At 42.3% G+C, this 27,772-nt stretch overlaps 1 protein-coding gene across 2 annotated transcripts in view; it reads right to left on the bottom strand.

Moving 5' to 3' along the window:
* The window catches only part of parga (poly (ADP-ribose) glycohydrolase a), a 167,191-nt gene that overhangs the window by 135,430 nt on the left and 3,989 nt on the right, over positions 1–27,772 (bottom strand). For both annotated transcript variants that reach the window (XM_078199516.1, XM_078199515.1), the window contains exons 2-6: positions 22,233–22,299; positions 19,367–20,416; positions 10,562–10,724; positions 9,569–9,691; positions 2,607–2,690 (exon numbers count right to left, since the gene is read on the bottom strand). In XM_078199516.1, coding sequence (XP_078055642.1) covers positions 2,607–2,690; positions 9,569–9,691; positions 10,562–10,724; positions 19,367–20,416; positions 22,233–22,246 — 1,434 coding nt within the window. In that variant the 5' untranslated portion in view covers positions 22,247–22,299. The remainder of the gene's footprint in view (positions 1–2,606; positions 2,691–9,568; positions 9,692–10,561; positions 10,725–19,366; positions 20,417–22,232; positions 22,300–27,772) is intronic.

The raw sequence follows: 27,772 nt of genomic DNA, 5'->3' as shown, positions 1-27,772 counted from the left end.
TATCCTCTCTCCCACTCATTCCCTCTCCCTTCCCCCCACATCTTCATCTCTCACAGTTTACCCTCTGATTTCAGCTTCACTGCCATTTGGTCATTCACACCTTCTATGCTCTCTATGGGCTGCCATTAGCAGCCTTTCCCCTTGTTTCTGTGGCTATGACTCATCTTTCATTCCCTCACCCCACAGTGTAAATATCTCCCACTTTCTATGCCTTTTAACTTTGACAAAGGGTCACCTGGACTCGAAACGCCAGCACTTTTCTCTCCTTACAGATGCTGCCAGACCCGCTGAGATTTTCCAGCGTTTTCTCTTTTGGTATTATTTTAGTCCATCAACAATTGCTCTCTTTGCTGACATAAAAACATGGCCATCACACCAATGGCAACACTACGCAAGAGCTAATCCTCTCATTCCACTCCTCACACTTTTACTTTACACTTTTAATAATTTTGTTTTTTTAAAAATAATTATCCACTTCTCTTCTGGAAACTTGTTGTCAGTGCTTCTGATCAGACATTCCATTTCATAGAATCATAGAATCCCTACAGTGCAGAAGGAGGCCATTCGGCCCATCGAGTCTGCACCGACCACAATCCCACCCAGGCCCTACCCCCACATATTTTACCTGCTAATCCCTCTAACCTACGCATCTCAGGACTCTCAGGGGCAATTTTTAACCTGGCCAATCAACCTAACCTGCACATCTTTGGACTGTGGGAGGAAACCGGAGCACCCGGAGGAAACCCACGCAGACACGAGGAGAATGTGCAAACTCCACACAGACAGTGACCCGAGCCGGGAATCGAACCCGGGACCCTGGAGCTGTGAAGCAGCAGTGCTAACCACTGTGCTACCGTGCCGCCCCAATTTCCTATAGGTTAAAAAAAATTGCTGGGACTTCATTTCTTATATTGGTGATAGCCGTAAGTTTAATTCCTTTACAGGCTCACCAACACACGACACAGTTTTTCTCTTGTCAAAACCACTTCTCAATTTCAACCCCACGACTAATCATTACTTAACCTTCCCCGAAAAAAAGCCCCAGCTCCTCCTGTCTCACCCCCTAACGTTTCTAAGTCCCTGTGTTATTCTATTTGTTTGTTTTTTGGGATATGGTTGACGCTGGCGAAGCTATAGTATTTGCCCCAAAACAACATGCCCTGAGGCTTTCTCCGAGAACCCCATGAGTTTATAAAGTGATGGTAATGGGAAAAAAAAGGGAATTCCAGGATATTGTCATAATGGAGGAAGGTGCTCTGAACTACGCTGGGTAAATTGCTAATGCAGCCACAATTTTCTGGTTTGGTAGGATGGAAGGGGGATATTGCGTCTTGTGCTCCAATCAAGTAAACTGTTCTGCCCTAGATGATGGTAAGCACTGCTATAATTGTATCCACAGTAAGGAGTCTAACAACACCAGGTTAAAGTCCAACAGGTTTATTTGGTAGCAAACGTCACTAGCTTTCGGAGCGCTGCTCCTTCGTCAGGTGAGTACTCAGGTGAGTACTCGCCTGACGAAGGAGCAGCACTCCGAAAGCTAGTGACGTTTGCTACCAAATAAACCTGTTGGACTTTAACCTGGTGTTGTTAGACTCCTTACTGTGTTTACCCCAGTCCAACGACGTCATTTCCACATCATAATTGTATCCATCTAGGCGAGTGGTAAGGATTCATCTTAGTTAGCGCTGTCTCCATGGTTTTCGTACCTTCCTAAAACTAAGGCTCCCAAAACTGGACAGAATATATTAACCAATGATTTGTCCGTGCTTTGTATTATCTCTGAGATATTTTGTTATAAATAACACTTAGGATTAAACAGTTCCCCCCCCCCCCCCCCACCTCAACTTTCCCAACAAGAAAGAATTTTGACTTCATATGTGCCTCACATGACACATCAGACAATTTCACAACTCGCTGCATTGGAATCTCAGGGGTGTGACAATTTGATGTAAAAAAGACGCAGAATGCTAATTTTCTGGTAGCATGGCACAACCTTAAAAACGCGTGAAGCATTAGGAGGGCATTATTTTAAACTAACACTGGGAAGGTCTCTCATTGCAGATTTGTCAGCGATTTCACAGAATAGAGATAGGAATTGTGGCTATCTGAAAAAACTATTCACTTAGTCCCATTTCCATGCCCTGTCAGTTCCTACGGCTCTTTAAGGACAGTGATTATTGTATGACTGTTAGAATGCATTGATTGCATTCAAGTGAAAAGTTTAATCATTCCCTCAATATAACGCTAGAATGCTTCTTTGTTCCTTCACCACTGCTATGAATAAACCAACAATGCAATGATGACCGTACTGTTAAGCTAGTAACTGCTAAAATGCCAGATTTAACCTACGGCAACATCCCACAAATGTCCAATCATGCTGTCAAATCCATTTGCTGCCTAATTGTCTTAAAATTTATCCCAAAAGAGTGAAAATGCCAGCTTCTCCAGAGATCTCAATGCTTACCCAACTGATGGCAATAGAGAATCATTTCATTCAACATGCAAATATGCTCAGAACCGATTTCTAGCAACATTTTCCAAATAAATTCTCAGTGAAACCCAACCACAGCCCACAATTGCAGATTTAACTTAGTTTCACACTGCACCTTCACATCCTCCGAGTGAGTAAACTTTCTTAACAGTGCGGATCGAATCAACTCCCAACGACTGCTCACATTCTTGCTTCCATACTGAAATGTAAAAACAGAGCAATGTTATCTTGAGGTGTGGTTTACGTTCATAAGCAGTACGGTACAGCTTACACAACAAATCACAAAAATTCTAAAGTGCAACCTTTAAAATTAGACACTTCCTTGAAAATACAAACATTTCATAAAATAATCATTTGTATATATTTTTTAATGGTCTTCACAACCAAATCTGCTGAATGTGCAACAATACATTCAACATTCAATGGCACCATCGCTGAATCACCCACCAGTGACATTGTTGATTAGAGACAGAACTGAATTGGACCAACCATATGAATAACATGGCCACCCGAGCAGGTTAAAGGCTGAAAATGCTGCAGACTCACCTCCCAACTCCCCAAAGCCTATTCACCATTTACAAGTCAGGACTGTGATGGAATTGCTCTCCACTTGCCTGGATGAGTGCAGCTCCAACAACACTCAAAAAGCTCAACACCACCCAGGACCAAACAACTTGTTGATCAGCACCCTTGCCACCTCCTTAAACATTCACTCACTGACACAGTGGCAGCAGGGTGTACCATATACAAAATACATTGCAGCAACTCGCCAACCTTCCTTCAGCAGCACCTTACAAACCTGGGAACTCCACTATCTAGAAGGACAAGGACAAGCATGGGGACACTAGCATCGACAGGTCCCCCTCCAAGTCACTGACCATTCTGACCTGGAACTATATCACCATTACACGGATCAAACTACTAGAACTCCCGTCCTAACAGTACTGAATGTGTCTACACCAGATAGAATACAGGCAGTTCAAGAAGGCAGGTCACCACCACCTTCTCAAATGCAATTTGGATGGACAGCAAATGCTGGTCTTGTGAGCGAGGCTCGCATGCATTGAAAGGATAAAAAACATTTCAAATACTGGAGTGCCATTAAGTGACAAATCCCAACTAAATTTGCAGTCTGCAGAAACATTCTCTATCACAACCATTGAGCCCACTATTCAAGCCAGAATTTCATGATGCATGCTCCAATTGTGAACCGTATTTTAGAGACCAAGGCATGTGGACAATCAACATGCTAATATTCCTTGCAAACCATTTTCATGCAATAAGGTATCAACTCAGAAGAATAGTTTTGTCCCAACATATTTAATATCTGTGCAAGGGTAGTCATCAAGCAGTGGTTGGAGAAGCTGTAGCCAGTATTCTGAAATAAGTATAAGGAAACTTTGTGTGAAGCAGAAAGAATAACAATGCAATATTTTGCCTTCAGTATTCACGATGCTTGAAGCCAGAGGCAGAAATGCATCCTATGGCAGCCACACCACCCAATCTCACCAAACGCAGGTAAAGTTAATCTGCTGGCACCCCTACTCCACTTCCACACAGATATCTGCCATTTCTAACCCACTTCCTATTGCCACTTCCCCATGCTCTCACCTGCTCACTTCCCTCTGCCTCCCCTTCCTCTTCACCATTCTGTCCCTCCTTTGCCCACTCATTCTCTCTTCTTCCCTTCATTCTCCTCTCCTCTCCCTATCTCATAGTGTAAAGAACAAATGTATTGAACATTACAATCAACAAATGAAGTACTCAGCAAACAGTGTTGATTATGAGGAGAGACTGAGCAGATTGGGTTTGTACTCGTTGGAATTTAGAAGGCTGAGGGGGGGATCTTATAGAGACCTATAAGATAATGAAGGGCTGGATAGGGTAGAGGCGGAGAGATTCTTTCCACTTAGAAAGGAAACTAGAGGGCACAGCCTCAAAATAAAGGGGGGTCAGTTTAGGACAGAGTTGAGGAGGAACTTCTTCTCTCAGAGGGTGGTGAATCTCTGGAATTCTCTGCCCACTGAAGTGGTGGAGGCTACCTCGTTGAACATGTTTAAATCACGGATAGATGGATTCCTGATCGGTAAGGGAATTAGGGGTTATGGGGATCAGGCGGGTAAGTGGAACTGATCCACTTCAGATCAGCCATGATCTTATTGAATGGCGGGGCAGGCTCGAGGGGCTAGATGGCCTACTCCTGCTCCTATTTCTTATGTTCTTAACAGCATGTTTACAGTAAATCTAAATTTCACTGTTTCCACTCAAAATGTCAGAGTAACAGACACTTCTGCTCTAACAATCAACATTAAACTAACCGTTAAAATGCAGCCTTTTATTTTTCAGTCGTCTCTTTATTACTATGGTGTCCTGTGATTAGCCATGCCTCTGCTGAGGTCAGGCTAATCCCTCTCTGCATCATGCCTAAGATATAGGTCCAAGTCCCTTTGAAGACATCTCAGAAGGAACATTAAAAACCGTACCTCTCATAACTACATTAGGTCACTAATCACAGAACATTACAGCACAAGAGGCCATTCAGCTCATCATGCCTGTGCTGGCTCTTTGAAAGAGCTTCCTAATTAGTCCCATTCCCCTATTTCCTTCATAACCTTGTTTTGTTCTTCTTCTTTTCAAGCATTCGTCCATCCCCTACTGAGAGTTATTACTAAATCTTCTTCCATTACTCTTTCAGAAAGTGCATCAGAACTCTGTTTAAAAAACATGTTCTTCTGGCCTGTGGTTCTTATTCCAATTACCTTAAATCTGTTTCACTGACTCTTCTCCCACTGGAAAATGTTTCCCACACCGGGAATCGAACCCGGGTCCCAGGCACTGTGAGGCAGCAGCGCTAACAACTGTGCCACCGTGCTGCCCCGTGCATGGGGAAGAATGCTTGCACACCACTGATTTAGAAGATCCAGTCCACTGTAATCCTTTGATCTTAAAGTGACACCTGGTGATTAAAGCTAAGAACTGCAATTCCAGAACAACCTGAAGTGACAGAACCAGAGAATCTTGCAACATAGGAGGAGCTCATTTAGCTCATTGTGCCCGTGCTGGGTTTTTAAATATATATATTTTTATTAAGGATTGTTCATTTTTTGCGACAAACTCTCAAAGATTGATACAGGACTGCAAGATCATTCTCAAACAAGTACATGTAGGAAGAGACAGAAAAAAAAACCTACACTGTTGGTTCTGGGTCCAGTGCCTCCCATCAGACAAGTAATGAAAGGATACATTGAACGATGGGGGAATGTCAGGATAACAAGGTGTAGCCACAATTGGGTCAGTGGTGCACAACCAAGCTCACGTGATAAAACAACGACAGAGATACAGAACTTATGGAAAGCAAATCTTTAAAGTAGCTACTGCCATTGCTTATCCAATACTCAGAAATACAGGATATTAACACAGGTAAAATGGCCGCGGAACCTCCAAAGATTTTTGCACCACAATTCGACACGCACAAAAGGATGCTTCACCTGTCCCCAGCCACCTTGGAAGCGTCAACACATCTTTTCCCAGGATATATAGTACCATAACAGGGCGGCACGGTAGCACAGTGGTTAGCACTGCTGCTTCACAGCTCCAGGGACTCGGGTTCGATTCCCGGCTTGGGTCACTGTCTGTGTGGAGTTTGCACATTCTCCTCGTGTCTGCGTGGGTTTCCTCCGCTTGCCTCCCACAGCCCAAAGATGTGCAGGTTAGGTGGATTGGCCATGCTAAATTGCTGCTTAGTGTCCACAGATGTGTAGGTGAGGTTAATTCGTGGGTTAAACACGTGGAGTTACAGGGTTACGTGGGTGGGTGGAGTGCTCTTTCAGAGAGTCGGTGCTGACTTGATGGCATAAATGGCCTCTTTCTGCACTGGAAGGGATTCTATGGTATTTTGCACAGCCTGAGAGTTTAATATGCCAGGATAAGACAAAAAGAAAGATTAAAATTGCACAGCTCTAGTACAATATAATCTACACGACATACCCCTCAGAAAGGAAAGTAACATTGTGGGATGTATTCCAATGGATGTCCCTGGATTCACCAGGACAACAAGTGAAAATTTACTACCATGCTCATTCATACGATTGCCCTAATCAATGTGATACATCTCATAGCAGGATCAATTAAGAGATGAAATTACAGGGGATACATTCAAGGATTAACAAAGAATACAGGACAACAGGCGACAAACACCTTTGTGCTCATATACACTTGCCAGGATAAAAGACAGTGGCTAGAATTTTACTGTGCCCGTCCTGGAATTGGGGCGGGCAAGGATCACGGAACGGCCGGATTTTACGAGCCTCGCCTGAGCGAGGTCGTAGAATCCTGCTCAATATCACAAAATCAGCAGTATAAATCACAAGGGAACAAAGTTCAGGGGTAATGATGAACTGCAGGATAATGTAACCATCCAAGGAGCCTGAAAAGACCAAAGCCATGACAGGATCGTTGAGCAATATCCAGTAGCCATCCAGAGTTTCACTGAAGCCATTGCATCTCCACCATGTCACAGTCTCAAAGCCTTGGTAAAGAGAAACGTAGGCCCCGGCAGGTGACGAGGATCCATCACATCCGACCGTCTCCAGCTCTTCTTGACGAACACCGAGGACAAGACATTGTAAGACTGAAATCTTCGACCAACCATCGGCCTTGAAGATCGGATCCATAGAACTTGAGATGCCCGACCTTCGAATCGAGATTGTGAAAGCATGGCAGCCAGTTCTCAAATTTGGTCGGAAACTCATCCCTCGCTCCTCTCGTAAGACTATGTGCACAGATACTCCTTCCCTGGCCCCATCTCCCCAAGCCAATCAGGATGCTCGACACACCATGCAGCAAGATTTTCAAGCACGGAAGGTGAGCTTGCACTGTGGAAACAGCCCTCTCAACTGACAAGAGTTTCTTCTCCGCTTCATCCATTCTCTTTAGGGTATCTCGCAGTTCAACAATGTGAGCACCAGTAGTCTGTGCCGGGGAACTGAGACCATCATCCACAACTTCACTCACAATGGAAGCCGTCTCAATGCCCAAGGCATTGCTGAAACAGCAAAACTGCCACTGCGATCGGTCTTCGGTCAAGTTTCTTGACTTGGCTCCACATCACCAAAATTTAGTGAGGATCTTCCAAGAACACAGCACAGATTATCCACATCAAGATCGAAAAATTATGGGTTGTGCATCAGGATAAAATGAGGGATCAAAAAAATGAGTAGCGCCAGATCTCATGAAAATGCAGTCGCTGCTGCACTTGCATCGCGTGACAATTCTTTCTTCTGAAAAAATTGTCCAAATCAATCCTGTCCCCGGGCATCTTTTCCAGAGCCCTGCAAACCAGTGCATTTCCAATCGCCTTCTGAAAGTTAATCATGGACAGCTGAATGTATTCAAGAGGTGGCTAGAAATGTTATGTGCAGAAAGCAGGATTAGGCTATTGAGTTGGACGATCAGCCATGATCGTGACGAATGACGGAGCAAGCTCGAAGGGCCGAATGGCCTCCTCCTGCTCCTATCTTCTATGTTAGTACGGAATCTGATTCCACAACTTTCAGGTACTGTATTCCAGATCTCAACAACTCTGTATATGAAGGAATTTCACTGCATTTCCCTCTAGTTCTTTCACCAGTTATTTTAAAACCATGACCTCTGATTATCGACTTGTCAGTGGAAATTGTTTCATTCTTGTTACTATCGCCACAGAGACCAGTAACTTTTTAAGAAGGAAACTGAACTTTGAAATTCGAATGTCTGAAAGGATGACATGACAAGATTTCACTTTTTCAGACTTACACTGGAACAAAGATAAAAGCTTTATTGACCAAACACTATTGTGTTTATACTTCAAACTACAGAACAGAACTTTTCCTTTTTACTTACAACACAACCTCAAAAAAAAAAATCACTTCACCTCCTCCCCTAAGCAGATATTCAATTCTCCCAGAACCTGTCCAGAATGATTCTTAGCTCCTGAAGGTTTACTTTTAATCTTTTCCTTTTCTAACCTGGTAACTTTTAACCTTATAATTGTGTTTCCCAATGAAGGTTTTTCTTGGAGATTCTCCTGTTAGTACAAGGTAGCGGAATCTTCCAGCCTCGTTTCAAATCCTTACAAATTTGATCTTTTCAAACCGAACATGATTTCCCACCCACATTATTGTACAGTAAACCAAAGAGACTTTTGAGTTCCAGTTGTTCCCTATCTCCTGGCAGACTGACTGATGAGTTTTCAGGAATATCTTTAGGAAGTTCCTTTCCTCTCAAAGCCTGATGCATTTTAAACAATCTTTAGAGACTGCTACCGAATGACAAATCCAGGTTCCTTTCTCTCCTCATTCAGCTAATCCCTTTACAAGTTAGTTGTTTTACATGAGAAAGCATTTCGTTTGTTGAGGTTATATAGGTCACATATGGCCTATTGATGGTGTTGCAATAATCCAAAGCTACATTGGAAAATAGTTGAAATTCGTATCAGAAATAAGACTGTACAAACCTACAAGTGCTCGACTCCCAACTAGATACAAGTAGTGGAGCCCAAAGCTACTCATCACTATGGTCCATCTGGTTTTTATTAGGTAATTTTCAACAGCTCCCAGCTAAACCACCAGGCACAACACTATGCCAAGACAAATCCCAACTTGGCAGTGTGGTAATTGGATGATACCTTGCCACTTGCTGCATTTGAAGGATCCATCTTGCTGGCTAATCACATTCCGAACGGCCATAGCAGAATGAATGACAAGGTGACTTGTGCAATGACAACCAAGTCCTGAATTATTGATACAATTTCAACAGCATCACTGCAAAATTGCCATGTTAAATCTATCCACACATTTTGCAGGTTCATATCCAGATGAGCAACCATGGTGATCAGGTATTTTACATGTCCAAACTTATTAAATTAACTGTTTTCCAATTCAGGGAACTGCAAACTGCATAAAAATGAAAAGCTTTGGAAATCTGGCTCAGATTCTTGTGCGCGGTAAACCGTAATCCAATTCTACTCAGTTGAGCAGGTTTGCAACAACCATAGGAAAATGAATGACAATATTTAATTACAGTACAGGAGTTCTTTACCTCATTTTCAACAGGAAAAAGATTTTGCTCAGAGCAAGGCATTTTCACATGCTTGTCATCCCAGGCGTCTTTAAAATGCGTGGGGTAGGGTCGAGGAACTTCAACGCTTTTCAACAAGTCTGTCTGCAACATAAGCACAAAGGTAACTAGCAACAATTGCATATTCTGGAGGCGAGGCAGGCAAGGCAGTTTTTCCACATCAAACATATCAAAAAGAAATAGCCCTTGGTTTGACATCCCTAAAATAATCGGGGAAAGTAGTACACTAAAAAATTGGCAAGTTTCTTGCTGCAATTTCTAGTCTATTGGAGTGCTTTACTAAATTTATAAATGGGAAGTGTGAAAATCAAGAAGTGATATCAGTGGATTTCAACCTAGCTCAGTCGGATGATCTTGTTTGCCTTCTATACAAGTTAGATCTGATGTGGAATGAGATTGGCAGTCTGGATGCTATTTATTTGTGGATTTGGTCCCAAAGCACAGAACTCTGTAATAAGTGAGTTTTACAAAGACATTTCATGGGCGGCATGGTGGCACAGAGGTTAGCACTGCTGCCTCACAGTGCCAGGGACCCGAGTTCAATTCCCGGCTTGGGTCACTCTCTGCGTGCATTTTGTACATTCTCCCCGTGTCTGCATGGGTTTCCTCCGGGTGCGCCGGTTTCCTCCCAGAGTCCAAAGATGTGCAGGTTAGATGGATTGGCCATGCTAAATTAACCTTAATGTCAGGGGGACTAGCTGGGGTAAACGCATGGGGTTCTGGGGATAGGTCCTGGGTGAGATTGTGTATGTTGCAGACTCGATTGGCTCCTTCTACACTGTAGGATTCTATGATTCTGACTACTTTCCTGATGGTTCAGTTGGCTAAGGTAGTGTGTAGCCAAGGTTTCCTGTAACAATGCTTAATAAATAGTTGTACAGTGAATAGTTAAATAGGGTATTCATATTTTCAACCAACTAATATACTGCTTGGAAAGAGATTTTATTGACTTACTCGGATGGTCACTGAGTGATTGCTAGATACTCTTAAAGGTGGCAAAACACCGCTGCATTCTGGCATCCTTTGCATCTCACTGATTGGAGTTCCAAGCCATTTGACATCCACAGGGCACCTTTCCCGGTTGGGTCTTTTGTCTTCCGTGTCAGGGTTCCCTCTTCTAGAAGTCAAATATTTTTTAGCATAATACTGCAACTCGCATTGGAAATTCAACAACTAATTTGTAGCTCAATGAGTGTTATGTTCTCTTAGCTTCAGAGGATAAAATAAATTCAAAGAATCCAAAACATAACACTTAAAATAGTTAACAAGAGTTGTTTTCTTCTAGCCTGATGTATGTTTTTTTGGTTCAATGCAGTAACTCCCCAGGTGAACAAAGATCTGTTCATATGAGTCACTGTTCAGATTTATCTTTCAAACCAAATAAAAAGGCTTTAAAAGTCCATTATTTCACTGAATATTGCAGATGGGAAAAAATAAATCCTATCCAACAAGACTGTTACTATGTAATTGGCTCAAAAGTATGTTAAAATATTACCTTTGGGAGAAAGCATTTATTCTGATGCTAATTGTCATTACCCTGTTTAATAAAACACAATTGCAAAAGAAACTAATAATTTATGCCTCCAAATGAGCTTCAGCTAGAAAAATGCATAAAAACCTAAGCAACGTCATTTTTAAAGAAATATATTGTAATCTCATTTTAGAATCATAGAATAGCCTTATTTTAATTCATTCTTGGGATGCGTATTGCTGGCTCAGCCAACATTTATTGCCCATCCCTAATTGCCCTTGAGAAGGTGGTGGTGAGTTGCCTCCTTGAACAATAGGCGATAGCACAAAAGGCAGCCACACTGCCTACTGAATCCAGTTTAATGTTTTAAAAATCTGGCATGAGGTTGCGCTGTTAAACTAATTTTCACTCACATTGTGTGATGCCATATTGTAGATGCTGTCCATGCCTCTTGTTAAATATGTACGTTGGGCATACCCAAATCAAAAGCAAAATACACAGAAGTGGGCAAACCATTGATTTACACTGTATAAATAGAATGCTTATATCAGAGATCATAGAAAATGAACCATTTATGTCATGATCAACAAAAGATAGTACTGTCCCATACGAGTGAAAATTCAGTAGCATGAATTTGCTTTCTATGCTTATTATTCTCTTGTCTGCTGTGGAAATATTGCTTACAACAGCAACAAGCCCCCGCAAAAAATCTCCAAATGGTAAAATCACAGATTAAATTGGGGGCTCTCCATTGCCTTGCAAGAACAACACCACTGTGAAGTAGCCTTCCAAGGGAAGGGATGGTCAACCACAGCTAGGTATGATAGCCACCCAACAGACACTGCACACAATGAGCAAGTTGCAGTTACATAGGATTTTTTTATTCCTCTGATTTCTCTCAAGTTAACATAACCTTGGTCGAAAAATGATGAGCTCAGCACAACCTTGCCCAGGTCGCAAGCCGTGCAGTTGCTGATATCCATTCCCAACTACTATGGGCAGGAAATATGTGCAGACTGTACAATGTTTTAAGATCAATTGATTGCAGAACATGCACACAAAACAATAAGCGATTTGGGGATGTTGGGAAAACAAAACTCAAGAAACATTCACTTACAGACTTTTCCATTTTTGACGGCACCAGATGAACAACCCAGAAGCAGGTGATTGCTCCTGATTCCTGTCCCTTCCATTGCTGGGGACACACATTACTGCAGCACTTCTGCAGATGTAGTACTTTACTGTCTGTCAATTACACAACATGCTCAGTTCAATGCAATTACTTCCCTAGGGGCAAAAGTAGACTATCCCCGAAAAACTGTAACCTTATGATACCCAAATACATTAACAAGCTAATTTTATTAAAAAGAGCGAGCATGTGTACTGCTACTCCTCACTGACACACCGTCCAGGAAAAATGGCATTTACAGTACGAAATTAGTAAAAGCTTTACTGGAGAGCTAGAAGCAAAATTGTTTCCAAATGTGTCATAAAAAAAGCCGCCAGATGTTCAGATTAAATTTGATAATCAACCCCTGAAGGATGAATTCTAAAATTAGGGTTAAACACAATAAAAGTCGGCCATGTCAATGTCGGCATGTTGCAGCTCTGTCACACACACCAGCGCTGTTTGATGTGACGAGTGTCTCGTCTTTTCATCGTATCAGTGGGAAGTATTGACGCAGAGCCTGCATCACATCAACAGCTGACCAAAGTTAACAGGGAGTGAGCATTGGTGACACATCCATTCCTTTTAGGATTATAACTCGCGATGGCCATGGCAAGCATTTAATGTTCACTTACAGTGTCTTATTTGGCTTGGTTATGAAACTCAATTCAAGTTATAAACTTTCGGATTACATTCCCAATTTTTAAAAGCAACTCTCCCCCCACCTCCATCCCAAAAACTGGACCATCTCTCACTTGATCTTAAGCTTTGCTTCTACTGAGCTCTCATATAGTAAGCTGATCTTTGTCTTCACTCTATCTATAACTATATTCTGCACCCTATCCTTTCCTTCTCCCATGTGCTCTATGAACCCTATATTTTGCCTATACAGCATGTAAGAAACACTATTTTCACTGTATCCTAATACTTGACAATAATAAATCAAATCACTGACCTTTCTTCTCCTATTAACAAGTTCTGCTATCTTATTTTTACACACCACTATCAGTATCTACCATAACCTTCACACTGCCATTAACACTTCCTCTGTCTTGTGCCCAACACATTTTTGTTGCAAATCTCTCCTAGCTCTCACCGATCACGGACCTTCGATTTTGCTCCACCCCCCCCTGCCCCCCCCCCCCCCCCCCCTTACACAGTATATAATTCATCACATTTCTCCCTCTCTTTAGCTCTGAAGAGTCATATGGACTCGAAGCGTTAACTCTGTTTCTTTCTCCACAGATACTGCCAGACCTGCTGAGGTTTTCCAGCATTTTCTGTCTTTATTTTAAAAGCATGGGTTTGCTCGTGGCCAATTTAAACTGAGATTTATAACTTCAATTTAGAAATAAATTAATTCCAGGAATCGGAAAGCTAGTTTCCTGCATTTTGCATGCCGCCTTCATCCCCATTACACTTGAAGGTACGGATTTCTCCTAGGGTACAGGTTTGTGGGCGTTCAAGTCTTGGGGACCTTCTCAAGTGGCCATTGTTCATACAAATCTAAACAATGGGAATGGGAGGCTGTCCAATTGTGGATAATATCGAGTGCAATCTTACCCAAAATCCATACATGTACACTTTCCAGCATGGAACACTCAATAGTGATCAACATGGCACTGAGATAAATATTTTAAGATAAGCTGTACTATTGTAAACTTTTTAATTTTTAAAAATCCATTCGTGGGATGTGCTCAGTGCTAGAAAGTCCAGCATTTATTCTCCATCCCTACTTGCTCTTGAAAAAATGGTGAGTCACTTTCCTGAAATGCTACAGTCCATATGGTGTAGGTACATATTAATATTTTAACAATAACTCACCGGAGATTGAAGATCGTGTGTTTACACTAACTGGGATTCCACAAATTACCTTAAGTGGCTGAACGACTGCATTCTGCTCACCTCTCTCAAAAACTAAAAAGCAACATATCTTCCTGTTTGAAGTTTGAAACGTATACAAGTTGTGTTCAAAGGAAAAATACTTCAAATCAAATACAGCAATTAGACCACATTTCAGAGGCTTTGTAAGTTATTCATAAAGCAGACTTAGTGCAATGTCTAAGGCTCTTCTTCACTGTACTGCCACATGCTGGAAGCATCAAGATAAGCTGCCGACAAACAGCTTTCATATTAAACATAACACACATTTTTTCTTTCTAATTAAGCTGACTCCAGGCCAGCCTTTTGAAATTTTATCAAACAGCTCTATCGTTTCTGAAGGTAATGGAGAGGGATGTAAAAATAAAATCACTCTGTAACCAAATCTGAGCCTAAACAAAAACAGAAGTTCACATTTAACATTTGAACTTTCAAGCAAAGCGTATTACCATCTAAAAGTTAGTCCATAAGACCATAGGATATAGGAGCAGAATTAGGCTATTCGGCCCATTGGGTCTGCTCCACCATTCAATCATGGCTGATGGGTTTCTCAACCCCATTCTTCCGCCTTTTCTCCATAACCTTTGACCCCCTTACCAAACAAGAACCTATTTATCTCTGTCTTAAATACACTCAATGACCTGGCCCCCCATAGCCTTCTGTGGCAATGAATTCCACAGATTCACCAAACCCCCTGGCTGAAGAAATCCCTCCTCATCTCGATTCTAAAGGGTAGTCCGTTTACTCTGAGGCCATGCCCTCAGATCTCAGACTCTCCTACTAATAAATAACACCACCACTGCCCCAACCAGGGAGGTATCTGGGGCCTCCTCCCCACCGCACCAATCATCCCTGGCAAACCTCCCCCATCAGCATTGTGCTCCAATGGCTTAGACACAACTTGAATCACCCTACAATAGTACAAAAAACAGAAAATGCTGGAAAATCTCAGCCGGTCTGACAGCATCTGTGGAGAGAGAACAGAGCCAATGTTTTGAGTCTGGATGACCCTTCATCACAGTTGTACAATAGTACAACCTCCACCACCTAAAGTGGGCTTGCTGGTGTTAACACAATTTGTCTGATATAGCTGATGTTATTAATTCATTACAAGCAGCATCTTTGTATTTGGCTCCTATGGTACTCACAACTGACATCAGCAGCTGCCCATGATAAGCATGGAAGATGCAAGTGCCGAGTTCTGTACAGGAATCCTATCAACCCAAGTAAACACAATAATACTGTGCAGTACATTTCGCATCTTTCCTTGTGTACAACGTCTTAGAACTAATCTAATTGGCTATTACACCTTGTTTGTTTGTAGGGCCTTGCTGTGTCATTTGGGTGGTTACTGCACTTGCCCAGATAACAAGTGGCAGCACTTCAAAAATAAGGGGAGATCAAATTGCGTGCCGCTAAACTGAAACAGCAGAACATGTTGTCTGCTAATGTGCTCCTGCATTCTCAATCTATCACAAACAGGTCCAAAGCAGATCCAGTACTGCAAGTTTTCAGACTTCACCCTGTTAGGATAATAACACAACAAATCATGCTGTGAAGTAAAACAGAACACTGTCATGTTACTTTCACTTTCATTTCCAGCTCCTGGGGAGGGAAAGGCAAAATCGAATCTATACATGTAGAAAATCCTGAATCAGTCCAATCATTTTACAGTTGCTGTCGATTTCACATTTCCACACAAGTGTTTTTTAGTGTTTAACTAGAAACGGTTTTACTTCTCAGGATCTTGGTCAAACTGGAAAGCAAGGAAAAAAGTACTGCACACTTATTCCACATGTACCATTTTTTCCTGGTGCAATCTTTCATTAAGTTCCATTAAAATATCTGATGCAGCTAAAGCAGCAAAATATAAAATCCTTCTACATCCACAGCACAATTATCTTCAAGAAAACTCTTCCAAACCCTTTTACTAAAGCAATGGCACTGTGCAAAACTAGGAACATAATTTTTGTACCTTCTACACAATACATGACAGGCAGATTTCCAGAACTATTCATAACCACCTGATAAACCAGCAAATATTACAAATATTACACACTGCATCAACCAAACTAATACCCCAGTTTTACAGCATCTTCTACAAACCTTCATGATCACAAAACACACAACAGCCACAGCACAGTGACAGAATATAACATTCTGCATTAAAGCACTTTCACTCAGTTGTCCAATTTCCAGTTTAAGTAAAATTCAGCTAATTGACAGGGCATTTCACCCAGCTGCACTGCAGGAGCAGGCCTTTACACATACATGTCACTAACTCCCTTCAATCAGCTTAGCAAATCAGCTCCACACACACAGGAACAACCTCCCACTGTTTGCTTCCTGCTTCCTGTTTGTAAAGCAGGCCCAATCAATCAAACAAGGGGTCAGTAGATAAGTTTTAGTGTATGCACTCTTACTGTTTCACTTGTAGATTTTTGAACTATCATAATCTTCCAAATTTTAACATAATTAAGTTATATTACTCTTAAAGTTTAAATGGGGAGAACATAAACAAAACATGTGGAATGCTTGTTACATGACATTACGAGGCATACATAGGAGATAAGTAGCAAAGGTTTATTAGTGTGACAGGTAGGCTTACATTAACACTGCAATGAAGTTAGTGAAAATCCCCTAGTCGCCACATTCCGGTGCCCGTTCAGGTACGGGGGAGAATTTAGCATAGCCAATGCACCTAACCGGCACATCTTTTGGAAAGAGGAAACCCACGCAGACACGAGGAAAACATGCAGACTCCACATAGACAGTGACCTAAGCTCCGAATTGAACCTGGGTCCCGGGCACTGTGAGGCAGCAGTGCGAACCACCGTGAGGCAGCAGTGCTAACCACTGTGCTGCCCTACAATTTTCTTTCAAAGAAGTATAATAATGAAATACTGCAAACTAAATACTGCACTATAATGCAAGTAACACTTTTAAAAAGTCTCCCATTTGTTCCAAGTTATTTACAAAACATGTAGTGTGATTTAATAAACTTACAATGAAATAAACTGGGAATATTCTGGGTGACTTCAACAGCTAAATATGCGATATTAGACCAAACAAGTCTGAAAAATCAGATTTGATCTATAATCTGCGTCATCTCTTTAAAAGCTAGAAGGAGAGATCCCAGCCTCTGAAGGGGTCGATCATTTTGGACTGAGATGAGGAGAAAGTTCTTCACTCAAAGGATTGTGAAACTTTCTACCAGAGAGCTGTGGATGCTTAGTCACTAGTAAATTCAAGAAAGAGGTCAAAAGATATTTGGTAAGTTTGAGGAGCTGCATACTCTACTCCTGTTCCTCTTTATGTTTTATGGGGGGGGCAACACTGTCTTCCTTACAATACCACCTGAATTCACCAATAAAAATGGCCCCAGCTAAGATTCACTATCCAAAGTACTGGTTTACTGACTAACAAGTAACAGCATGAAAATTTCCAATAGTGTCTGTGCACACACATTTATAAAACAGGAGAATAGTTTGGATTAACCGCTAAGCAACCAATGTTTCAAGCTCAATTTCTTCTTCACTCAACTTATACCAAACCACTTGGTGGTCTTTTATTGATTTTGCTACAGGCGTTGTTCATATTAACTATCACATTGCTAGTTTCAACAGGTTTGTACTTAGGCTGATAAACATTACAAGATGCTTCATAAAAGTTTAAGAAAAGATAGATACCAAACTAGCACTAGGGCAATACCAGCTTGGTCGACTCAACGCTGGCTAGGACTTGGTGTCATTAACAAGTCCTATACTGGAAAACAATTTTTTTTTAAACGAATGAAGGGTTTAAGATCCAACATCTTACAATCTTCTGACTGTAGCACATTCTGGAGCAAGTTTATTGAATTTTGTCCGGAAGATTACGGTAACAGACCAAAGTTCCTGCTACCCATATTATTCAAGACTGACTTTAAGGACTGCCCATTGGTAATGCTGCACAGCGAGCTTATATCCACCTGGAACAAAAGAAAATCCACCCAAACTTGAGCTCACACAACTACTCTCATGATGTTCTATTCAAACCCATATTACAGGAATGAGAATGGCTCTACTCAGTCTCCAGGTTGGCCAGATTAGAAAACTTCTCAAATTTCTGTTAAACTTTACCTTATAACCAATGACTCTACTTCAATTGTGTTACTGCACACAGCAACCTTGTCATTGCTATTTAAATCACTATACAATCTCATCAATGATTTAACACAACCATGGTGATATATGTTGAAATATGGACCGTAAAAGAGAATACTACGGCTATGAGTGGTCTAACATGACAAAATGTGTATATACACACTGAATTAACTAGTCACAACTACATGAGAAAAGATTTCTAAAAATCAAAAACAGCTAGTTACCATACATCCAACGAAAAGCCTGGAATGTAATGTTGCACAATTCTTTGGAAAATCTATTAAAAGGTTCTCAAATATGCAGTCATTCTCTCTCTCTCACACACATGCATACAAACAATCTCACTTAGCTGAAGAAAACCAACTATGGAACTTGCATACCTTTTTGTTAAAGCCATTTATTTTTCTGGTTTACTGAGGTTGACTTCTTTTAAGTTTATCAGAGTAACAAGCAGGCTTGGATGAAGTTACTATGAAAATCTGGTACCTTTTGGGTAGACCAAGGGAGAATTTAGCATGGCCAATGCACCTAACCAGCACGTCTTTTGGACTTGGGAGGAAACCGGAGCACCCGAAGGAAACCCACGCAGACACGGGGAGAATGTGCAGACTCTGCACAGACAGTGAACCCAAGCCAGGAATTGAACCTGGGTCCCTTGCACAGTGCTAAACAGTCCCAAAGTCTCTCTGCAATAGCTTCCCTCCAAGACCATTGTTTATGCTCAATTCCACAATTCCAACAAATGGGAATTCACAACTGAGTCAGAGTTTGTCCTTGCCAGGTGGCTGCATGGAAACTCTTAGCAAATATTGGTTGAACAAACAGGAATGGGAACCCTGGCTGATTTTTCCACTCTCTAACAAGCAGAGATGAATTGTAACATCCCCATCATCACCTTGGCAGAGTTTAATTATTCATTTAGACTGGAAATATAAACCATTTTTGGCCATGTGGCTAAGCAACTGACTGGACACTTGTCAAGCCATTGCAGGACTTACACACTCGTGAAGGAACTGTTCAGTCTCTCAGTCCCCGCTGAGATTTTCTATTTACACATCGACTCCCAGAACGTAGAAAAATTACAAGAACAATACCTGTTTGTCTTTTGTGGCTTCCTGTCCAGGTACTCAAAATGATCGGTGATTTTTCTCATCATCTTTGGGGGTCCCTTTCGATTCCCCAGCTGTGAGGATGAACTTGTTGATGGGTTTGTTTTTTGCGCAGTCTTTAGTGCTTCATGTGTAACATCATTTAAACCACAAAATGCATTAGGTTGTGTCTTTATGAATGGATCATCGCACTGGCAATTTAGGACCTTTCCAACTTCCATCATTTCTTCAACTTTTTTATTATCAGAATAAGTATCAAAACAGCAGGTCTTCTGGGTAAGAGAGGTGTTGTCCAGACCTTCTAAAACTTTGGCTGATAAACAAGTATGTTCAGTCTCTGATTCATAGGAACTACTACCTGAACTATCTACCTGCATAGGTAAGACAGACTCAGTCTCTTTCTTAATAGAGGGCCACACTCCTGTGTCTTTCTTTCCGCTATCTTGGTTTCCGGCTCCACTTGGGCCTGGCAAATACTGCTCACAGCTAGAATCAGAGAGTGGACTCTCTGGGACAATGTACATCTCATCAAATGGATCCTCAATTGACTTTGTGGCCTCAAGGTCAATAATGCTATGGTCCTCTTTAAGAGGGGTTATCTCACCAGCTCGACTGACTGTGATATTCTGTGCTCCTTTTGTGCAAGAAGGTTTTATTACCCATTCCTCAAGCGTCTTGCACTTTTTTTTATGTGGAGCAATGCTCTTACTGTTTTCTCCAGAACCAGAACTTTCCACTTTGGTACTTGGTACTTTTTGGTTATCCCTGTCCCTATCAGAGGCGCATCTGTCTACATTTTTGGCGGTCCGTTCAAATCTCTCAGCCTCTGAGCTGAAGGGATTTTTCACTTTCTGTTTTTTAGTTTTCTCTTCGGCCTCACAGTACCCTGTTGGTTTACCGCTTTTGGACTCATTTACTGATGTATTCATCATACTGCTCTGCTGCACATACTGTTCTGTCTGTATGTCCATCTTTCCATCTTCATCTGAAGGGCCTTCCAATTTTTCACCTTTGACTTGCTGCATTTGTTCAGTGCTGTAAAATAAAGACTTTGTTAAGCTGGAAGAATTATTTAAATACAGTACATATCAATGTAAACTCGATAAATTGATCACCCTCTGTTAAAAGTAAACCAATTGTTTGTACCTTTCCCTGCACACCCCCAAAACCTAAACACTAGTACATCCTCCGCACTTAGAGCAACAGCTCAATTGGTGGATAGTCCTCATTAATCCTAGAATTTTCCAAAAGGAGCTGGATTTGAGAAGGGACAACTGTTCTGGAGAAAACCAAAATGGACCCCAGTCAAGAATTTCACTCTGACCTTGGGCATTCCAAGCTGACACCAATACTGTGGTTTACAAAGTTTCATTCCAATCCCCAGCTCCCTTTAATCATGATTAACTCCCAGTTAGTTTGTCCCTCGTTAGCTCTCGGGCAATTACAATCAATGGCAGATGGTGTAGGATTGATATCACGCCAATGACACTAGTAAAGCAGTACATAATAGCTTTCTTCATCATCATTTTATCTCATACCAACCACAGATTGAGATTTCTTTTATTTCACAATCATAGAATCCCTACAATGGAGAAGGAGGCCATTCGACCCATCGAGTCTGCACTGGCCACAATCCCACCCAGCCCCTATCCCCGTAACCCACTTTACCCCTGACTGTAAGTGGCAATTTAGCATGGCCAGTCAACCTTTGGACTGTGGGAGGAAAACCGGTGCACCCAGAAGAAATCAATGCAGACACAAGGAGAATGTGCAAACTCCATTCAGACAGTGATCCAAGCCGGGAATCGAACCCAGATCCCTGGTGCTGTGATGCAGCAGTGCTAACCACTGTGCCGCCCCAATCCTTGATAGTATTGGAACACAACACCACTGGTTGTTAACCCAGTGACATAACCACAGGGCTACCATATCTATGGATCAGTTTAACGCACACATTTGTCAACCTATTTCAAACCTATTTTCTACCCTCAGATGCTCTCCCGGTGGGGGGGGAAGATAAATACATAGAAATAAGTATTCTGCCATGTTCCACACACTTGGGAGATGAAGACTGCATTGAAGCTGGAGTTACTACACAAATAAAACATATCGGGCCTGAACTTGCGTGGAGTTCAGCCTGGGAATGGAGGGATACAAACGATTGGTCTAGTTGGACCAAGGAGCGGCACAGGCTTGGAGGGCCGAAGGGCCTGGTTCCTGTGCTGTACTGTTCTTTGTGTGGCAGAGTCAGGCTGCCACTCCTACTTACTTACCTTGAATTATTTTTCAATCAGGCTGGGTGAGAACTGTGCAGTGTGCTTCTGAATTGGATGGAACGAGGCGATGCTCAATTTGTTCTACAGCTGTAAATCAGGTGAGTTTAAAGGTACAGCCACTTTCAAACCAGGGAGAAAGTAGGTTGGCAGGGAAGTGGTTGGAATTTGGGGTGGGGCGCCCATTGAGCAGAGTGGGGTTGAGGTGACGGAGGGTTGGTTGTGGGTAGAAACAGATGTAGGGGGGTCTGGAGGCCTGTCCCAGGAGTGGGGTGGGGGAAGGGTCAGTCTGGGCAATTGCTACCCAAAATCTAGAAGTGCTTTTGACTCTTATAACTTCTTCTGGGTAACTATTGACAAGCGGAACAACCTGAAGTTTGCGATTTCAATCACAATTTTCAGATGGTTCCCAATGCAAGGCAATTGCCCATTGGGAGTTTGCACTTCCCAGGCATTTGCCATGCAATCCTTACCGAGAAATGTCTGGGTGGGGGTCCCCAGTGCAGTTTTGAGATATCTCCCCCACCACAGATACAGGAGTTCAGAAGTTATCGTCTATTATAAATTGAGGATTATACCTGGCTTGGTCCATCTTTAAATCTTTACATTTGCCTCGAGCTAAAACTTCCCATTTTTCTCTTCGTCCTGCAAAATATCAAAACATACATTAACACCCAATTCATAATTTCAACATTTAAATTTTTAAAATCCAAAGGTATTTCATATTAATTCCATTTATGTATTACAGAAACAACTATTCAACCCACTCTGTTTATCATCCCTTCTTTTCTTATTCTTCATGTGCAAGCTCCTACTAATTTCCTCCAATATTTCTACACCATTTGTTTACATTTCAGAAAGGGTATTTGTGCAGGCCGAAGCAATTCCTTACTCAGACTTTACATAGGATATACAACACAGAAACTGGTCATTTGGTTCACTTGTACCTATTCAGGGGTTTACTTGCCTATTTGTATACCATTTCCCAATTCCATTGTCGTTTTATTATCAAAACATTACGAGACAGACATTCTCTACTTTTCCATTTAAAACATTAATGACCAGTTGTTTCACATTTCATTTACAACCACTCCTACAAAGGATAAACATTTAATTCCAGTACTTTCAATGAGTATTAGTTTGTACATAGTTTGTAATCAACAGAAAATAATATTTACATTAAAATGCCACAAAACACTTTGGTCAATTAATTACTTCTGAAGTGTAAATCATTAGGCAACTCATTTAATTGGTGGTTGATTAAGGAAAAAGTCCCTCTTCTTCTTAGCCAGTGCCTAGGGATTGAGGATGGCTTGTTTCTGCAGTTATGAAATGGCCGATAGTCCAATGTGCAAACTCTGCCATGTGAGGCAGGTAGTTACTGAAGATTTGGATAGATAGATTGATTTGGAGGTTTGTGTGCTCCCTCTTATGCCTCGGCTTCGCCCCCACACATTCTCGACAAAATCTCTTGGTGTGTTTAGTGCCTTCCCAAATGATGCTCTTCCATTTTGGTTGCTCATAAAGCAGGATGTCTCATGAGTGGATGGGAAATCTGATCTCAAGGATCTTTCAGGACATCCCAAAAGTGTTTCTGCTGTCCTTCTGGGAATCTCTGCCACGACCAAGTTGTGAGTGAAGTTGCTTCGGCAGGTCAAACATGGGCTAGGAAACCACTACTCGCTGAGCTGGCCAAGTATTAAAGGACATAGCTGCTAGACCTGGTGTTTGGCAGGTGGTGAGGAGATCAACAGTAGGGTGGAAAGCCTATTTAACCTTGTCCTCACCAATCTACCTGTCACAGATACATCCATGATAGAAGTGACCATAGCACAGTCCTTAAGGAGTCTTTACGTTGAGGATACCCTCCCTCTCTCTCAGGGAGATATCTGTACACTGACTGGTGCTTCTCACTCCCTCTCTGTTCAGGGAGATATCTGTACACTTTACACCTGTGCTAAATGGGATAGATTTCGAACAGATCTAGCAAGTCAGGACTAAGCAACCATGAAGTAGGCCATCAGCAGCAGAATCGTATGCAGCCACAACCTGATGGCCTGGCATACTGCCCACTCCACCATACCCATCAAGCTGGGAGATCAGCAAAGAGAGGGGGAGGGCATGCCAGGTGTAGCACCAGGCATACCTAAAAATGAGCTGTCAACCTGGTGAAGCTACAGCACGGGATTACTTGCTTGCCAAACAGCAGAAGCAGCTTGCAATAGACAGAGCCAAACCATTTCACAACCAATGGATCAGATGTAAGTTTTGCAGTCCTACCACATGCAGTTGTGAAGGGTGCTGGATAATTGAGCAACTAACTGGAGGAGGAAGTTCCACAGCTACCCCCAATCTCAATGATGGGGAGCTCAGCACAAAAAGCAAGGCTGAAGTATTTGCACCAATCTTCAGCCAGAGGTGTCGAGTGATCCATCCCAGCCTCTTCCAACGATATCCAGCATCACAGCTGACAGTCTTCAGCCAATTCAATTTACTCATGTGATATGAAGTGGTGGCTGAAAGCACTTGATACTGCAAAGGCTATGGTCTCTGACAACATTCTGGAAATAATACTGAAGACTTGTGCTTCAGAACTATCGACGCCTCTAGCTGAGCTGTTCCAGTGCAGCTACAACACTGGCATCGACCCGTCAACATGAAAAATTGAACTGCTGTGTTCTGTCGACAAAAATCAGGACAACTCCAACCCGACCAATTACCGCTACCCTCAATCATTGGTAAAGTGATGGAAGGTGTTCTCGACAGTGCAATCAAGCAGTACTTACTCTGAAATAACCTGCTCAATGACACTCAGTTTGAGTTCCACCAGAGCCACTCAATTCCTGACCTCATTGCAGCCTTGGTCCAAATATGGACAAAAGAATTGAGTTCAAGAAGTGAGGTGAGAGTGACTGCCCATAACATCAAGGCCACATGGCACTGAGGAGCCCCAGCAAAACTGGAGTCAATTGAGAATCAGGGGGAAAACTCTCCACTGATGGAGTCATACCTAGCTCAAAGAAAGATAGTTGTTGGAGGTGAAATCATCTCAGTCTTAGGAAATCACCACAGCTGCTTCATCAATGACCTTCCCACCATGATAGGCTCAAAAGTTGGGAAGTTCAATGATGATTGCAACAGGTTTAGCACCATTCACAAATCCTCAGATACTGAAGCAGTCTACGTCCATATGCAACAAGACCTGGATCATATTCAGGCTTGGATTTATAACATTCAGGCCGCACAAGTGCCAGCCAACAACCATCTCCAAGTGATGGTTGAAACTAACCATCTCTCCTTGACATTCAATGGGATTACTACTGCTGAATCCCCATCGATCAATATCTTGGCCATTCATCAGGAACTGAACTGAACTGAACCAGCCAGGGCGGCACGGTAGCACAGTGGTTAGCACTGCTGCTTCACAGCTCCAGGGTCCCGGGTTCGATTCCCGGCTCGGGTCACTGTCTGTGTGGAGTTTGCACATTCTCCTCGTGTCTGCGTGGGTTTCCTCCGGGTGCTCCGGTTTCCTCCCACAGTCCCAAGATGTGCGGGTTAGGTTGATTGGCCAGGTTAAAAATTGCCGCTTAGAGTCCTGAGATGCGTAGGTTAGCGGGATTAGCGGGTAAAATATGTGGGGGTAGGGCCTGGGTGGGATTGTGGTCGGTGCAGACTCGATGGGCCGAATGGCCTCCTTCTGCACTGTAGGGTTTCTATGGTTTCTATAAATACTAGGCTACAAGAGCAGGTCAGAGGCTAGGAATCCTGTGGCAAGTAAGTCACCTGACTCCCCAAAACCTGTCTACCATCTACAAGGCACAAGTCAAGAGTGTGATGGAATAGTCACCACTTGCCTGGATGAGTGCAGCTCCAACGACACTCAAGGAGCGCAATACCATCCAGGGCAAAAGAATCCACTTGATTGGCACCCCATCCACCATCTTCAACATTCACTTGCTCCATAACTGAGACACAGTGGCAGCAGTATGTACCATCTACAAGATGCACTGCAACAACTTACCAAGGCTTCTTCGTCAGCAACAATGACCTCTTCCACCAAGAAGAACAAAGGCAGCAGAGACATGGGAATACCACTACCTGCAAGTTCCTTTCCAAGTCACACACCATCCTGACTTGGAAATATACTGCCATTCATGCACCGTCGCTGGGTCAAAATCCTGGAACTCCCTCCCTAACAGCACTGTAGGTGTACCTACATCACATAAACTACATTGGTTGAAGGAAACAGCTCACCCCTTCTCAAGAGCATTATGTGCTGGCCAAGCCAGCAACGTCCATATCCCATGGATGAATACTGAGAAAAACAATATCTCAAAGCTGTGGTTCAGATGAATCCATGAAGCGTGTAAGCAAAATGTCAGGTCAGTAGTACCATATGGACCAAGATCTCAAAGCCTATCCATGATCGGTGCTGAAATTACGCATCATTACGAAACCACTTTGTTAAGTATGTCTACAACACATACTCCCAGTCCACAGTTGATACAGCAACATGGTTTCTACATCAGGCAGTTCAAATACGAATCAAATGCCACATGGCCTATTCTTTATTCCTTTAAAGCTGCAATACATGAACATTTGGCTGCTTGGAGGCTTCACCAATGGTTGGAGAAGCAACATACACCACAGATTGCAAAACTGCTGAGTTGGTAAGCCCACTGGAGACTAAAAACCATGGCTCCCTCTTAAAACTCAGACATGGTAGAGGCTCCTGACGCAATCTAGCAAGTCATGCTGAAAATGCTTGCAAGTTGAAGGCAGGTTTAGACTCAACTACTCCACACCCCAAAGCGGAATAGCCTGACAAAATTCACCATCTTCGTTTTAATGTCCATTTCTGTGAAACAACATAGTAAAAAACTGAAACAGAATTACTGCCATGTAATCCAGATAGGTAACGGTGAGTCAAGCATGGTGTGTCTTCAGAAACCATTGGTAATATTTGTTGTAATAACACACAATAGGAAGGTTCCAGGTTTAATCCCTTGTCTGCATTATGTTACTGACCTTAGTCAAAGCATCTGGATTCAGCAAACCTGTTACAAATCGGCACCCTATCCACACTCTCAAACATTCACTCCCTCCACCACTGGTGCACAGTGGCAGCAATGTGTACCATCTACAAGAGCCATTGCAGCATATCACCAAAGTTCCTTCAATAGCACCTTGCAAACTGTGACTTCCATTACCTGGAAGAACAAGGGCAGCAGGCACGTGGGAACATCATGGGAACTAACAAGATGCCCTTCAAGCCACACACCATCCTGACTCAGAATTATAATGTGACTCCTTCATTCTGATTTCATCAAAAGCCTGGAACTCCTTCTAGGGTGTATCTATACCACATTGACTGCGGCAGTTCAAGACGACAGCTCACTTCTCAAGGGAAGGCAATTAGGGAAAAACAATAAAGGCTGGGCTCGTCAACAATATTCACATTCCAATGAACAAATACATATAAAAACAACCAAGCTTTGTACTCATGATCCCTATCCAGCAATATCTGCTGGAAGCTGGAAATGCATGTGAATGGAAGGCAAGTGACAACAGGCCTTAGCCATGATATTCCTGTGGTGGAATTGTCAAAACAATGTCTGGCTTGCACAAATTGATACTTGGGGAGGGAGCAAAAAACAACTGTTTAACTGTATAGTTGGCATGAGGAGGAAAAGGAAAAGCTAGCAAGAAAAATACACTGGAGAGTAAGTAGCACTAAGATGTTGGCTAATTCGCCGAATATGACAAAAGGGATTTTAATTAAAATGTTAAATGGGATTGTGTCCAGAAAACTGTTACAATATGGACATAACTGTACCAACATATCTTCCACAGCCACACTGCAATCTAAATGTACAGTGATCTCTTAAATACATACATGAATGCACATCTGAAGTTATAATGACTTTATGAAATGTGCGAGAATGACTTTCATGAGCATATGAAAACATAGAAATGAATGATTGATTCATAGAACATAGAACAGTACAGCACAGAACAGGCCCTTCGGCCCACGATGTTGTGCCGAGCTTTATCTGAAACCAAGATCAAGCTATCCCACTCCCTATTATCCTGGTGTGCTCCATGTGCCTATCCAATA

This window comes from Mustelus asterias, chromosome 28 (assembly GCF_964213995.1).
Source record: "Mustelus asterias chromosome 28, sMusAst1.hap1.1, whole genome shotgun sequence".
NCBI lineage: Eukaryota > Metazoa > Chordata > Chondrichthyes > Carcharhiniformes > Triakidae > Mustelus > Mustelus asterias.
This window is presented reverse-complemented; position numbering and strand designations above follow the sequence as displayed.